Raw genomic sequence first — 13,318 nt, forward strand, 5'->3', positions numbered from 1 at the left:
AGCCCCACGTGGGACAAGCTGATCACCTTGTATCCTCCCCAGCGCTTAGAACAGTGCTCTGCACATAGTAAGCGCATAACAAATGCCATCATCATTATTATTATTATTACTAAGCACTGTGGTAGATACAAGATAATCAGGTTGGACACAGTCCGTCCCCCACATGGGGCCCACAACTTTAATCCCCATTTTACTGATGGGGATCTGAGGCACAGATATAGTTTTTAATGGCATTTCTTAAGTGTTTACTATGTACCCAGAATCATACTAAGCCCCGGGGTACACGTAATAACAATAAAGGCATTTATTAAGTGCTTACTATGTGCTAAACACTGTACTAAGTGCTGAGGCGGATACAAGCAAATCATGTTGGACACGGTCCCTGTCCCACGTGGGGCTCACTGTCTCAATCCCATTTTACAGATGAGGTAACTGAGGCACAGAGAAGTGAAGTGACTTGCCTAAGGTCACACAGCAGACGAGGAGCAGAGCTGGGATTAAAAACCCGTGACTTCATGATTCCCAGGCCCGTGCTATGTCCGCTACGCCGTAGATATAATCTAATCAGATTGGACACAGTCCATGTCCCACATGGGGCTCACGGTCTTAATCCCCACTTTACAGATAAGGTAACTGAGGCACAGAGAAGTGAAGTGACTTGCTCAAGGTCACACAGCAGATAAGTGGCAGAGCTGGGATTAGAACCTAGGTCCTCTGACTCTCAGGCCCAGGATCTTTTCACTAGACCATGCTGCTTCCCATTTGCTGTGACGGGGCCGTTCCTGCTTTAACACCTTCCTGCCGCCCTTCCGTCGAGAAAGAGGCCCAATGCCAACTTCGGTTTCTCATCTGGTCTGCCCTCCTCACTCTCCTTCATACCCTTCCTGGACACCTCTCTCCCACTCCCGCCGGGAGCAGAGCACTGGGAGCCCAGCTGGAGTCTGATTCTCTTCCCATCTCCACCTCGGCTGGGTGCCGTCCCGGCTGCTAACTCCTTCTGTGCCTCAGTTTTCCCCTCACCCAATGGCCCAGGGAATATCAGAAACGGTGTGGGGATGGGAGAGGATCAAGACAGAGGAGGAGGGAAGGGCAGCGGAAGTCGTACTGTCATCAGCTGGAATGGAGCCAAGATGGCGGGGTAAATGTGATGGGGGGGGGGGCCCTTCAGAGGAATATAGGCTGGCCTTAAGAATTCCTGCGGTTTTTTTTCTAAGACTTGGCCCTAGAGTATCAGACCGGGGAGATGAGCTGCCCAATGATACAGCACTAAGGGAAAAATCCCCAGTTGGTCCTCACTGAGTCTCTAAGTTGATCAAGCAATTGTATTTATTGTGCACTTACTGTGTGCAGAGCACTGTACTGAGCCATACTAAGCACTCGGCAGAGTCCGGTTTAACTGAGCTGGTAGACAGGTTCCCTCCCACATGGAACTTAAAGCCAGCTGAAACCAGGGCTTGGGCTCAGGGGCAGGAAGTATTTGCAGCTAGTCTGGGGCCTGGTGCCCTTCAGGACCCATCTCCGTGTCTGCAGTCCTGGATGGGGGCTGGGGACCCGGAGAACGGAGAAGGTCAGGGCCGTTGTGGGGGTTTGACTTGAACTGGATGACTGGCATGCAGATGAGCGTGCCCAAATCAGTTCTAAGTGGCCAAAAGGAATCCAGAGGGTTCAGATCCGCTCCTGGCCCCAGAGCCAACCCATCTGGCCAGGCTCTTCAGGGCAAGGGGTCTCCGGCAGGACCAAGGAGTCATTCCCAGCTGGCCTTGGGCCTTCAGGAGAGGAAGGGGGTGCCGGAGGCGGGAGTTCCAGCACCCCATCTCTGACTCCCGGCTGGGCACCACTCTGGGCAGATCCCTCCACCCGTCCCGGCTCCCCCGAGCCCCTTTGGGATGGCAGAAGCCGGGGTGCTGGGAAGGGGCGGCTGACCGATCCTTGAGGAGAAGAGAGGGGGTGGGGAAGGACCACTTCCTCGCCCACCTAGAAAGTCCCGGTCCATAATGGTGACCTCACTGGCCAAGCCGCACGAGGCTGGCCCACCACGCCGGGCTCCCTTTCCTCTCCCTTCCCTGGTGTAGTGTTTCCAAACAAGTGCAGGTCTCAGGCGCTCGATTTGTTTGGGTTTTTTTTTTCTTTGAATGAAATTCCTGCCAGCTCAGAAGGAGGGAGAAGGGGGAGAGAGGGAGAGTGTAGAAAGTTTCCTAACTCCTCCCCTGTGTGTATCTCCCTCCCCTGCCAAGCCCCGCCAGCGAAACTCAATCAGCACGATCAGAGCACAATGCCTGTCCCGTTCTGACTGCATCTTTACCTCTCTGAGGAGCTGCTGTGCCCGAGGGGGAGCCGGCTGGGGAGGAGGGAGGGGGCGAGGAGCCGTGCCACCTGTACCCGTGGCCATCTGGTGCCAGGACCCCCACGGGGTGCCCCATGATGCCCAGCCTGGCCTGGCTCTGGACTCTGCTCTTCTGCCCCGCCGCTTGGTGTGTCGGGGCCCTGGCGCTGGGCACGACCCCTGCCTGCCCCCCGCCGTGCCACTGCGAGGAGGATGGCATCATGCTGTCGGTGGATTGCGCGGAGCTGGGGCTTTCTGCCGTGCCCAGGAACCTGAACCCGTTAACAGCTTACCTGTGAGTAGAGCTGTCATTTCCTCCCCGTTCCCGCTCCGACTCACCTGATGGGTCTGTCTTCCCCTCCAGGCCCCGGGCAGGCCAGCCAGAAGTGACCATCTGGAGTCCCGGGGTTGGTGGGGGGCAGGGCAGACCCCAGGGCTGTCTCTCTCCCTCCATCCTTCCCTCAACCACCCTCTGTCATTCTCCCAGCCCCAGCAGCTCTTTCCTCTTCTTGCGGATTCCTCGGAAGCCAGCAGGAGCCGGCGGTGGAGGACTTGGTGGTGGTGGGTGGGGGTGGAAGGGGATGATGAGGAAAAGGGCCCCCAAGCTGATGGAATGGAGGATTGAAGAGAGGGAGGCTGGGACCCCCTGGACCCCCTTTCAGACTGGAGGTGGGGCTTGGTGCTGTTTTTGCTGGAGTATGTGCGCGCGTGTGTGTGGGGGGGGTCAGAATAAGTTGGGGGGTCCCCAGAAAACCCTAATTCTCTACAGTCCATCCAACTGAGGGTCAATGTGGAATCCTGGCTGCCCCAGTCCTAGCCGTCCGCCGAGCTGGGCTCCCCGCTCAACAGGGAATCTGAGCAAGGGCAGGAACCAACCTGCTTGAGGCTGCCCGGGTACTCTGGGCACCTGGCTCAGAGGGGCATGGGCATGGCCAGTGCCGCAGTCCTGCCTTGGGCTGTTGTTTGGGGAGAGGTAAAGGCTGCTGGACAGAGCAGGGTGGGGGTTGAACTCTAGGGAGGGAGGGAGGTGGGGGGAGGAGGAGAATGGGCATCTGCCTGGGACCCACAGTCCAGATCGTGGTCAGAGCTGGGGCAGGGATGAGGCGGAGCTGGGTAAGACAAGTCTCCCTGGCTCTCCTCACTGTGGGGATTGGGTCGGGGGCTAGACTCCAGAGACACCTCAGGATCTCTAACAGTTACTTCCCCTCCTCTGGGACCCCTCTGGTTCCTATGAAGTCATAGCCCAGGAGGGACACTAATTTATGGGCTGGATCTGAGGTTGAAGAACCATTTTTAGCATTTGAGGGCGGGTAGGATGAGAGGGAGTGGGGACAGGTGGGAGGCCCGGAAGAGAGGGTGGCTCCCCGAGGTTGGTGAGGGGTGACCTAGAGGGAGCCCACCTCTCCAAAAGAGGGGAAGGGCTGGATTCTGTTAGTCGGGGGACTCAGGCTGGAGCTGGGATCGTGAGGCGGCAGAGAGGAGTGGGGAATGACAGAGGGGTTTGTGAGATGGGAGAGGGAGATTTCAGGGTGGAGGGGGGATTGTGGGTTGGCAGAGGGTGATGGTGGCGTGGTGGGGGACAGAGATGAATTGGAGGATGGCAGATGGAGGAGAGGAGGATTGTGGAGAGGCAGAGGGGTTGTGAGATGACAAAGGAAGAGCAGAGAACGATTTTAGGATGACGGGGGCCAGAAGGAGGTTGTGGGGAAGTCCAGGGGTCAAGGGTAACGCAGTTGAAGGGAGGGTTATGAGATGTGGCAGGAGAGGATGGAGAGGGATCATGAGTGGCAAGGAGTACGGGCAGCCACATTTTTCCTGCCCCTCTAGGCAAGGACCCCTGCCCCAGGCTCCCCGGGCTCCAGGCCACCCAGCCTGCCCAGGTGACAGATTAAAGTCTAAAAGAATAAAGAATAGATTAAAGATTAAAAATTAGAGAAGAGTGGCCTGGTGGATAGAGCATGGGATGGGGACCTGGGTTCTAATCTCACCTCCTCCATTTGCCAGCTGCATGACCTTGGGGAAATCATTAAATTTCTCTATACCTCAATTACCTCATCCATAAAATGGGGATTGACCGTGAGCCCCATCTGGGACGTGGACTGTGTCCAAACTGTGTCCACCTGAGTGCCTAGTGCCGGGCCTGGCATATGATAAATACTTAACAGACACCATAAAAAAGTATTGTGTGAGGAAGTGGAGGTGGGAAAGTTGTAAATGTCGGGAGACTGAGGACTAGCGAGAGGACCGAGAATACTGGGTGTTGGCACCGACCCTTCACTGCCTTCTCTCCAAGGTCCCTGTCCCCGGCCCCTTCCCTGGCCTCTTGCCGTGGCCTCTTCCAGGGGCATCCTTGGCTTCTCACGTGCTTTCATCTTCCTAGAACTCCTGTCCTGGCTCAAGTTTCCCACTCAGTTTCTCCTGCTTCCCAAGGGCTGGGAGGCTGGGCAGAAGCAGGGCAGGAGTAGGATAGGAAGTCATACGGACCCTGGCCATGCGAAGAGTCACTTTTCAAGGAGAAATAGCTGAGGCAGAGCTGATGGGTGGGATTACTAACTATCCATTAAGAATCAAAGCTAACCAGTAATATTACAGTGCTATGGTGCCCATTTCCCAGAGGCAGAAACTGAGCCATGGAGAGGTTGAATCAGGTTCTGGCAAGCGGGTCTCTGGGCATCCTGACTTCTCACCCAGGGCTTTCTTCTCCTAAGTTTCTGGCCCCTTTTCCAGATCTTCTTGCAAGCAGGAGCGGGAAAGTTTCACCTGGGAACAGAGGGGAAAACTGGCTCAGAAAGCTTTCCCTCGTGTCTAACGTCAATCCTTCTTGCTGCAACTTCAGCTTACGCTCGCTCCTGCGGAGGATGAAAAAGTCATTCATTTATGAAAGAAATAGCCTTTCACGGATTCCAAGAGAGCTTTTGTGCCTCACTTTTCTCCTCTCCAAGTTAAACAATCCCAGTTCCTATAACGTTTCATCAAGGGCCCAAATTCCTATTAGTCAATTCATTCCACTGGTTGGAATGATAGGACACCAGTTTCCTTTCTCTACTTCCCATGGCCCTCTGGGAGGCAGATCTGGGTTCAAACGGGACTGTCTCTAGCAGGTCTCTATGCTGCATAATTGGTTTAGTGCTCAGTTTCACCAGGCCCATGGCAGGAAACCAGGGGCTGGGCAGCCCAACAAGGGGAGGAGAACCTGGGGAAGTTGGTCTGGCAATGTTGTATGCTTTGGTTTTGGAAAACTTGCCACGGAAGATTGTTGAAGGCATTTCAGGTCACAGACAAATGCTCTTCCCCTTGAATTCGGGATCCAGGAAGGTAACAGGTTTGAACGTAACTGGGTTCGAGTCTCATAAATACCCAGGGATCCTGATGTATGGTGGAGGGGCCAGGGAAAAGTGACACTCCTGGTTCACTTTTATCTCCTCCCAGATCCTTTGAGAAGCAAGACCCTGAGGGAGGAAGGGACGGGGAGGGAGAGACCAGAAAGAAGAAGAGAAATTAAGGTTACTAAGAAGGGAGTCTATGGATCACTGAATGAACCCTAGAAATTGAGAAAATCTTGCACATACTAATAATTGTTGTATTTGGTATTCGTTAAGCACTTAAAATGTGCCAACCGCTGTACCAAGCTCTGGGTTAGATACAAGAGAATCAGGTCCCACATGGGAATCACAGTCTCAGTAGGAGAGAAAACAGCTGTTGAATCCCCATTTTGTAGATGAGGGAACTAAGGCACTGAGAAGTTAAATGACTTGCCCAAGGTCACCCAACAGGCAAGTGGCAGAGCAGGGATAATAATAATAATAATAATGATGGCATTTGTTAAGCACTTACTATGTGCAAAGCACTGTTCTAAGTGCTGGGGGGATACAAGGTGATCAGGTTGTCCCACGTGGGGCTCACAGTCTTCATCCCCATTTTACACATGAGGTAACTGAGGCTCAGAGAAGTTAAGTGACTTGCCCAAAGTCACACAGCTGAAAAGTGGTGGAGCTAGGATTAGAACCCATGACCTGTGACTCCCAAGCCCGGGCTCTTTCCACTGAGCCACGCTGCTTCTCTGGGATAAGAACCCAGGGCCTCTGATTCCCAAACCTGTGTTCTTTCCACTAGGCTACACTGCTTCTCTAGGACATAATACACCTAGTCGTCTGAGTCCGTGGTGGAGGAATCCATGGAGGAGATGGGACAGAGGTGTATGTGGGAGTGTTGGAAAGGAGATCAAAATGGGAAACACTTGAATGAAAGGAGGATGTATTACTCTTTCGAAGGGCATTTTACAGGGAGAAAAAATGCCCTGGCACCTGGAGAAATTCAAGTTAAACTTTTGACACCCCCTTTGGCTCTGTGCCCTGATTCTGCCAAGCAGCAGCTCCCACAGTGCCCCACTCCAAGCCCAGCAGGCCCATTGGCCAAAGGTTAGGGAGGAGACTCTTAGTGTAGACTCCCATGGACTAATCCCTGGGGAAATCTCTTGGGACATGAGAACAAAGATCTGAAAAGAGGAGACAGATAATCACCCTCACATCTGTTCTTTGAGCCTCAGTTTCCCCAGGGAAGTAGGTTGTTGGAGCCAAATGCCCTCTTGGGTGAGGGGGAGATGTCAGATGAAATTATGTCCAGAATAGGGGGATCGGAGAGAGAAATGGTGTGGGGTTGGGCAGATATTGGGAGGAAACAGTTTACTCCTGGTAGCTCATGTTTCCCAAAGAGGAGGCATTTTCTTTCCCCTGGGTCCTTGGCTGCTCACCCTTGGGGAGGGGAGGGCAGAGGATAGGGGAGAAGAAAGAGCAGTTCTGGAGAACCTTACAGATTCTGAGTTGTTACCTGGAATTTCACAGGAAGATGGGAAATTTGGGCAAGAGCTGTGACATGACAGAGGTTGAGGGTCCTGGCTCCTCCCCCTCCCTCCTGCTCCTACTACCCTCTCCTCTTGCAGAGGGCTGAGATCCAGATCGCTGAACAAGGGTGGTCACCAAGACCCTGGAGGACCTCACCTTCCAATGCCAGGCACCCTCAGAGCTTTCAAGAGCTCTGAGGCCTTTTTCTTTATTTATATTAAAGTCTGTCTCCCCCTCTAGAATGAAACCTCATTGTGGGCAGAGAACGTGTCTGTTACATTATTATACTGTACTCTCCCACGGGTTTAGTACAGTGCTCTGCACACAGTAAGAGCTCAATAAATACAACTGACTGACTGACTTGCTGACTGAGGGTTGGTGGGAGAGAAGAAAAAGGAGAGGTGGGCTCGGAGCGTGGTTACCTAGTTTTCCTTTTGCTCCATTCCAGAATAGTTTTACAGATCCTTTCTGTCAGTCTGTCTTGTTCATGCAATTCTCTTCCAAGTGCTCAGTGCAATGATTTGCACTCAGGTTCTCAATAACTAATGTTGATTGATCGACTGGCCTCCAGCATCTCCCTGGAATCCCAAATCTCTTCTTCTGTCCCTGCTGAGTGGTAAGGTCAGTAGTCTCTTCAGAGGTCATGTTGTCCATGCCCCCATCTCTACACGGGACCACCTTGCCACATGTTCCAGCATATCACCCCCTACCCAGACAGGAAATTCTTTCATGATATCCATCTCCAATCGCCACAGCTTCTTTGCAACATGTTTTCTTTTAAGGACACCATGAGTGGCTGCCTGCTCTCTTCAGGACAGACATGGGTGGTGACTTCTAGTAAACCAGAGGGGCCACAGTCTAACTTAGTGGGGGAGAGTGGCTTGGTGGAGAAAGAAATCCAAAGCGTTCATCTTTGTTTGCAGCATTTTATGCTTGGTGCGGCAACCGTGAGTTTGGAGGCTTGGTTTGGATTCATCACTTGGAAATGTGCAGGGCGAATTGATACTTAAGCAAGAAAATGAGAACTCCTCCCTGTCTGGATGGGCATAGCCTGAGACCCAGAGGTTTAGGTGGTTGGGACACATGAAAAACCTGTTAGGAGATGAAGGGCAGAAAGTGCTTGGAGAGTCTGAACTTGTCAACCCCCTTGAGGGCCTCAGCCTCAAATCAATCAGTCAAGATTTTTATCGAGCCCCTACTTTGTGCAGAGTGTTGTACCATGTGCTTGAAAGAGTACTACTGAGTTAATAGATACCATCTCTGGCCTCGAGGATCTTAAAATCTAGAGGGTGAGACAGGCAGATAGACTCTAAGGTAATTTGGCAAGTACCTAGAGAGAACAGTGTCATGGAATAATAATCACGGTGTTTGTTAAGTGCTTTCTATGTGCCAACCACTGTTCTAAGCGCTGAAAGGTGGAAGATGGGAGCCTGGGGGCGGTGAAAGCCCAGGTATACGCAAGGGGATTCTGTTTTGTTAGAATGTTTTTCTGGGACTTGGTAAGCTCTGCTGATCCTCAGAAGCAGGTGCAATTGTTCCTAAAGGCTGAGAGATGAGAAGTAGATTTTCTGCTTCTGTCCCCTGCTCCCGCCCCAACTCCTCCTTGGAAATGGACACTCACCTTTTCCCGTCAGAAGCAGCTCAGTAATGTGGGACAACTCTCAAGGGTCAGAGGAGCTCATCCTGAGATACCCTGGGGTCGGGTCCATGAATGTTTGAATCTGATCTCCCTGGCTTCATCCCAGCCCAGATCACCCCTGCATCATCCAGAAATTTGGGCTGCGGGTCAATAGGGCTCATCCTGGCCCTGGACTGTGACATCCAAGGGAAGTTGGGCCCAGAAGGGAGGTAGGTCGGTCTGGAAGTGAACCTGGAGCGAAGATTCAGGGGCGCTGCCCTGTGCAGTTGCCCCATGGGCTGCTGAGAGTAGCGACTGTCCCCAGGTACCAGATAACAGTACTGAAACCCTATAAACAGTAGGAACTGGTGGAGACGGGTGCGGGGAGACTCTGGGTTAGAAGGGTTAAGCTCACCCACCCTCACTGGCTTTGGGTTTGCAAAGCCAACACGGCTCTCTCCTGGGTTTCTGCACCTGCCATCAGTGTTGACTGAAGACTTAGATTGTGAACTCCGTGATTGTGTCTCCCAACTCTGTTGTACTCTCCCAAATGCTCAGTATGGAGTTCTGCACAGAGTAAGCGCTCATTATATACTTCTGATTAGAGTCGATTGAGTGAAGGGTCTCTGGGCCCTGACTGTGAGTTTGGAGTTGCAAGTTGACAGGTTTACAGCCCTGGTTCAGTATCCCGAGCTCCCGATTCATCTCCCAGGCTCTATGGGCCAAGGACGATCTAAAGCCGGTCCAGATTCGCCCATCATAACCCCACCTGGTCCTTTGGGTCCACGGCTTCTACTCTGGTAGCCATGGCCGCAGAACCAGGGCAGGCGGAGCTAAATGAGTGCGGGGAGCCATGCAGGGTGCCAGATTCATCACCAGGGGGAGAGAGTAAGTCTTTACCACGTGCCCGAAGAAGAGGGGTAGGGGGTGCCATCTTGGTTGACCTTTGGCCCCATCGACCCCAGTTTTCCATAACTCCCCAGTCAGAGGGCTGTTTCTGCCCGCAGCGGCGTCTCCAACGGTGCACACCCCCCATCCCCACACCTCTTAGAGACATTTTCCTAGATGGGAATCATTCAATCAATCAATCCATTATATTTACTGAGCTCCTACTGTCAGGACTTACTGAGGAATTCAGGCCCAGTCCTTCCTGGCCCCTTACTCTCTCTGTGTGACCTCCAGCAAGTGGCTTAACCTCTCCGGGTGGGCTCCCGGGCCCCCATCTGGAGACCCGAGGTGGGAGTAGGAGCAGGGAGCCGTTCAGAGATGTGTTCTCTTCTGGGTGGCTGAGGAGGGCCCCAGTTGGGGGAGAGGGCGGGCGGGCGGGGGCGGCCTTCGGAGCCTAGGGAGCCGGGGGCTAGCGGGGAAGAGCCGTTCTCGGAATGCAGCACCCAGAGGGGCCTCCCGTCCCAGCCTCGCTCCGCTCTGCTCAGGAGCAGGAGGGAGGGAGCCGGGCCTGTCTGTCGGAGGGCGAGCCCGGAGGCAGGGAGAAAACCTATGAGTTCAAAGGGAAGGCAGGGCGGGACCGTTGGGCCTCTGAGAAGGAAACAAAGCCCCGAGCGAGCGAAAAAGGAAACGTCTTCGCCCTGGCAGCGGGCGCAGGGCGGGCCGGGGCGGGCCAGGGCGGGGTGCGGCGGCCCAGAAGAAAGGCTGTTGCAGGAATGGGGAGGGAGCCTCTTGCCCTGCCCCCCTACTGGCGCCCACCTGGTTCTCCCGGCTGGGCCTCACCCCAGCCCCAGCCTGCGGCCCAGGGAGCACCTGGGGGAACAGAGGGAGTCCGGGGCTGGGAGTTGGAGATCTGGGTCCCCTTTCTGCTTCCTCCAGATCCCCCCCGCCCCAGCCCCTGCCAGCCCCACTCCTCCCGCTTCTTTCAAGGGGACAGACTGTAGCCATGTCTCTCGGTTTAAGGACCAACTGGAAAAGGGACTGATCGGGATGATAGAGGGACTGAGGTAGCATTCTCTTTGGGTGCTCCGTGACCTGGAATCCATGAGTTCTAGGAGGCTGCCAGTCAGGTCCTTGGAAATCCTAGGGTTGGTCCAGAGACAGACTAGACTAGGCCATACCCAAAAGCACCTCGGTGCTAGGGAATGCACCCTAATCATGAGCCTGTGCCCCCCTCCTCTCCTGCAGCCCTGATGTTTCCCCCAGTCAGACCAGTGGAACCTCTGCTGAGGTGGGACAGAGCCCTGGGGTCTCAATGCTTCAGGCCTAAGCCAGGGAGAGGACAAATTGAGTCAGAAACGGGGGAGCTATTTTAGGGCTGGCGAGGAGTCATGGTGGGCAGGGGAGAGCTATGGAGTTAGCACTGTTCTCTGGCAGGCTAGGCAGCAGGGGGAGATGGAGACCAGCTGCCCGGGGGCATTACACCTAGGAAGCTGTGGTTTCGTCTGCCTCCCCACGCTTCATTCACCCACCTAGTCCCTCCGGGCCCAGCCTGCCAGTCGCAGTCCCGGGACACGGTGGGCTCCCACTGTCTCTGGGCTGGGGAGCGGCAGCTGAGAGAGAGGCCTTATTTCTTCTCCTCACCCCAGCTCCTAATTCTAATTCTGGAGGCTCAGAATTGGGGAAGCGGCTAATGCCAGGCAAACCGGCCACCCGTCCCTGAAACCTTGGCCTGTCTTCCCCCTGCTCTCTCCCGAGGCCCTAAACCCCTAGGATTAGGTGTGGCAAGGGAGTCCCGAAAACCCCTCTCCCTGGAGTCCTGTCGGTTGTCAGGTGGAGCCTGGGGGAGCTGGGAGGAGAGGAGCGGGGAAGCTTGGAGGAGGCTTCGGGTTCTGCCCCGATCTCCCTCTCCTTCCTGCCTGGCAGCTGGCCCTCCGAGGCAGGAGCTGCTGCTGCCTGTTCTGCTGTGTGCAGCTTTGACTTTGCCCAGCTAATAGCCCCTCCCCAGACCTTCTCCTCTGGGGACAGGCAGGAGAGTGGCATTCCTGAGACCTGAATGGGGTGGAAATGCTGGCAGCCCAGACCAGACCGGTGCTAGAGAAACCAGGCCCATTGGGAAGAGGGGGAGAGAGCTCCCAGCTGTCCACCCCCAGCCCCCCAGTCCACAGGAGCAGAGCTGTGGTGTCCTGGAGTCTCAGCTCTTTCCTGTTTGGATGGAAGGCGGACTGTCCCTGACAGAGCCGCTGGGGCGGAGGGGCAATTGTCCCTTTGGACAGCAGAGCTGGGGGAGGAGGGGAGGACTTGCCGAGAAAGGGGAAGGAGAAGAGGGGAGGAACGCAGTGTGTGTGACATCAGTGAAGATGAGATCATGCCCAGCACCCCAGCCCAGAGAGAGGAAGAGCTGGAAGGGGGCCCTGGGAGCCTCTAGGTGACAGCAAGGTAATGGGCCTTTTGCCCCCTTCTCCCTGTGGCCTATCCTAACTCACTCAGAGAGATGGGCGTCCCACCTCTATCCCCCCGCCAACCCCCCACAGAAACTGAGGTGGGGGCTGCTCATCCTCCAGGTTAGCCAGTCCTTGCAGGGACCAAAACCCAGGGGTCCTGGCTTCTTTACAGGAGGTTCAGAAACGACCCAGGCCCCCTACTCCTGCCCCCTCCCTCCCACTAAGCCAGGCCCCCATCACCATGCTATCTGCTGCAGAGCTGATTCCGACTCTGCTTTCAGGCCAGAGGCTCCACCCTGTTTCTCTGCTCTCCTTGGTTAGGGACAGAGACTAGTAAAGAGGCAGGGTTGGAGGAGTGGGAAGGCCAGAGAGGAATATGGAGGTTTGGGGACCGAGAGCCTGGGACCCCTCTAGTTTTTAATTCCATGAAGGGAAGATGTTTGCCAATTCTTTCTGTTCTGTTCTCTTCAGCGCAGAACTAGAGGGGATGGGCTGATGTTGCTGCAGGAGGGAGTGAGGTGAGACACCAGGAAAAAAGACACTGGAGTAGGTGACCTAAGGAGGTTATGGGCTCTCCTTGAGGAGTAAGAGTAGCTTCCACGTCTCCCCGTCTGGGCTGGGGTTGTGCTTCCTTGAAAGAAGAAGTTTCCCTTCAGCACTAAGTATGGATGGATGTTTTGATTTACTGTGGGTACTGTGGGTGCAGGTGGCAGAGACCAAGGAAAGAAGAATTGACACTGCCTTCCAGGCAGGGTAGAGTCAGCCACGAAAATACAAGAGAAACACAAGCACTGTGTAGTGTGACAGTAAAACATTTACAGAGACAAAAGGACCACACATTTGAGAAGTAAACACATCCTTTTCAGAGCTACACACGAATGCTGAGGGGCTATGGGAGAGATCGGAATGACAGGAACCAGGTGGATTAATCTGGGAAGATTTCTTGGAGGTGGGTTCTGAAGGAGGGGAAGGAAGTGGTTGGGCAAAGCAGGGAGGATGTTCTAGGTTAGAGGTTGGTAAGTGGCGGGGGGTGGGGAGTTGAAGGGGGAACCAGGACGTCTGGTTTCCATTCCCAGTTCCAGTGGAACTCGTCTGGCTGTCTCGGGAGCCGGCGGGGAGACAAAAAGGCTCCTCATCCCTTCCGATCAATCGATCAATTGCTCCCCAGCATCCGGAACAGCTGTGGGGGCGGGGAGTGGGGAGAGGT

At 54.6% G+C, this 13,318-nt stretch overlaps 1 protein-coding gene across 1 annotated transcript in view; it reads left to right on the forward strand.

Moving 5' to 3' along the window:
- The first annotated feature begins 2,367 nt into the window (after positions 1-2,367).
- Positions 2,368-13,318, forward strand: part of LGR6 (leucine rich repeat containing G protein-coupled receptor 6) — a 141,897-nt gene continuing 130,946 nt past the window's right edge. The window contains exon 1 of the mRNA XM_029068430.2: positions 2,368-2,618. Within this exon, the coding sequence (XP_028924263.1) occupies positions 2,419-2,618 (200 nt within the window). The 5' untranslated portion in view covers positions 2,368-2,418. The remainder of the gene's footprint in view (positions 2,619-13,318) is intronic.

This window comes from Ornithorhynchus anatinus, chromosome 7 (genome assembly GCF_004115215.2).
Source record: "Ornithorhynchus anatinus isolate Pmale09 chromosome 7, mOrnAna1.pri.v4, whole genome shotgun sequence".
Lineage (NCBI taxonomy): Eukaryota > Metazoa > Chordata > Mammalia > Monotremata > Ornithorhynchidae > Ornithorhynchus > Ornithorhynchus anatinus.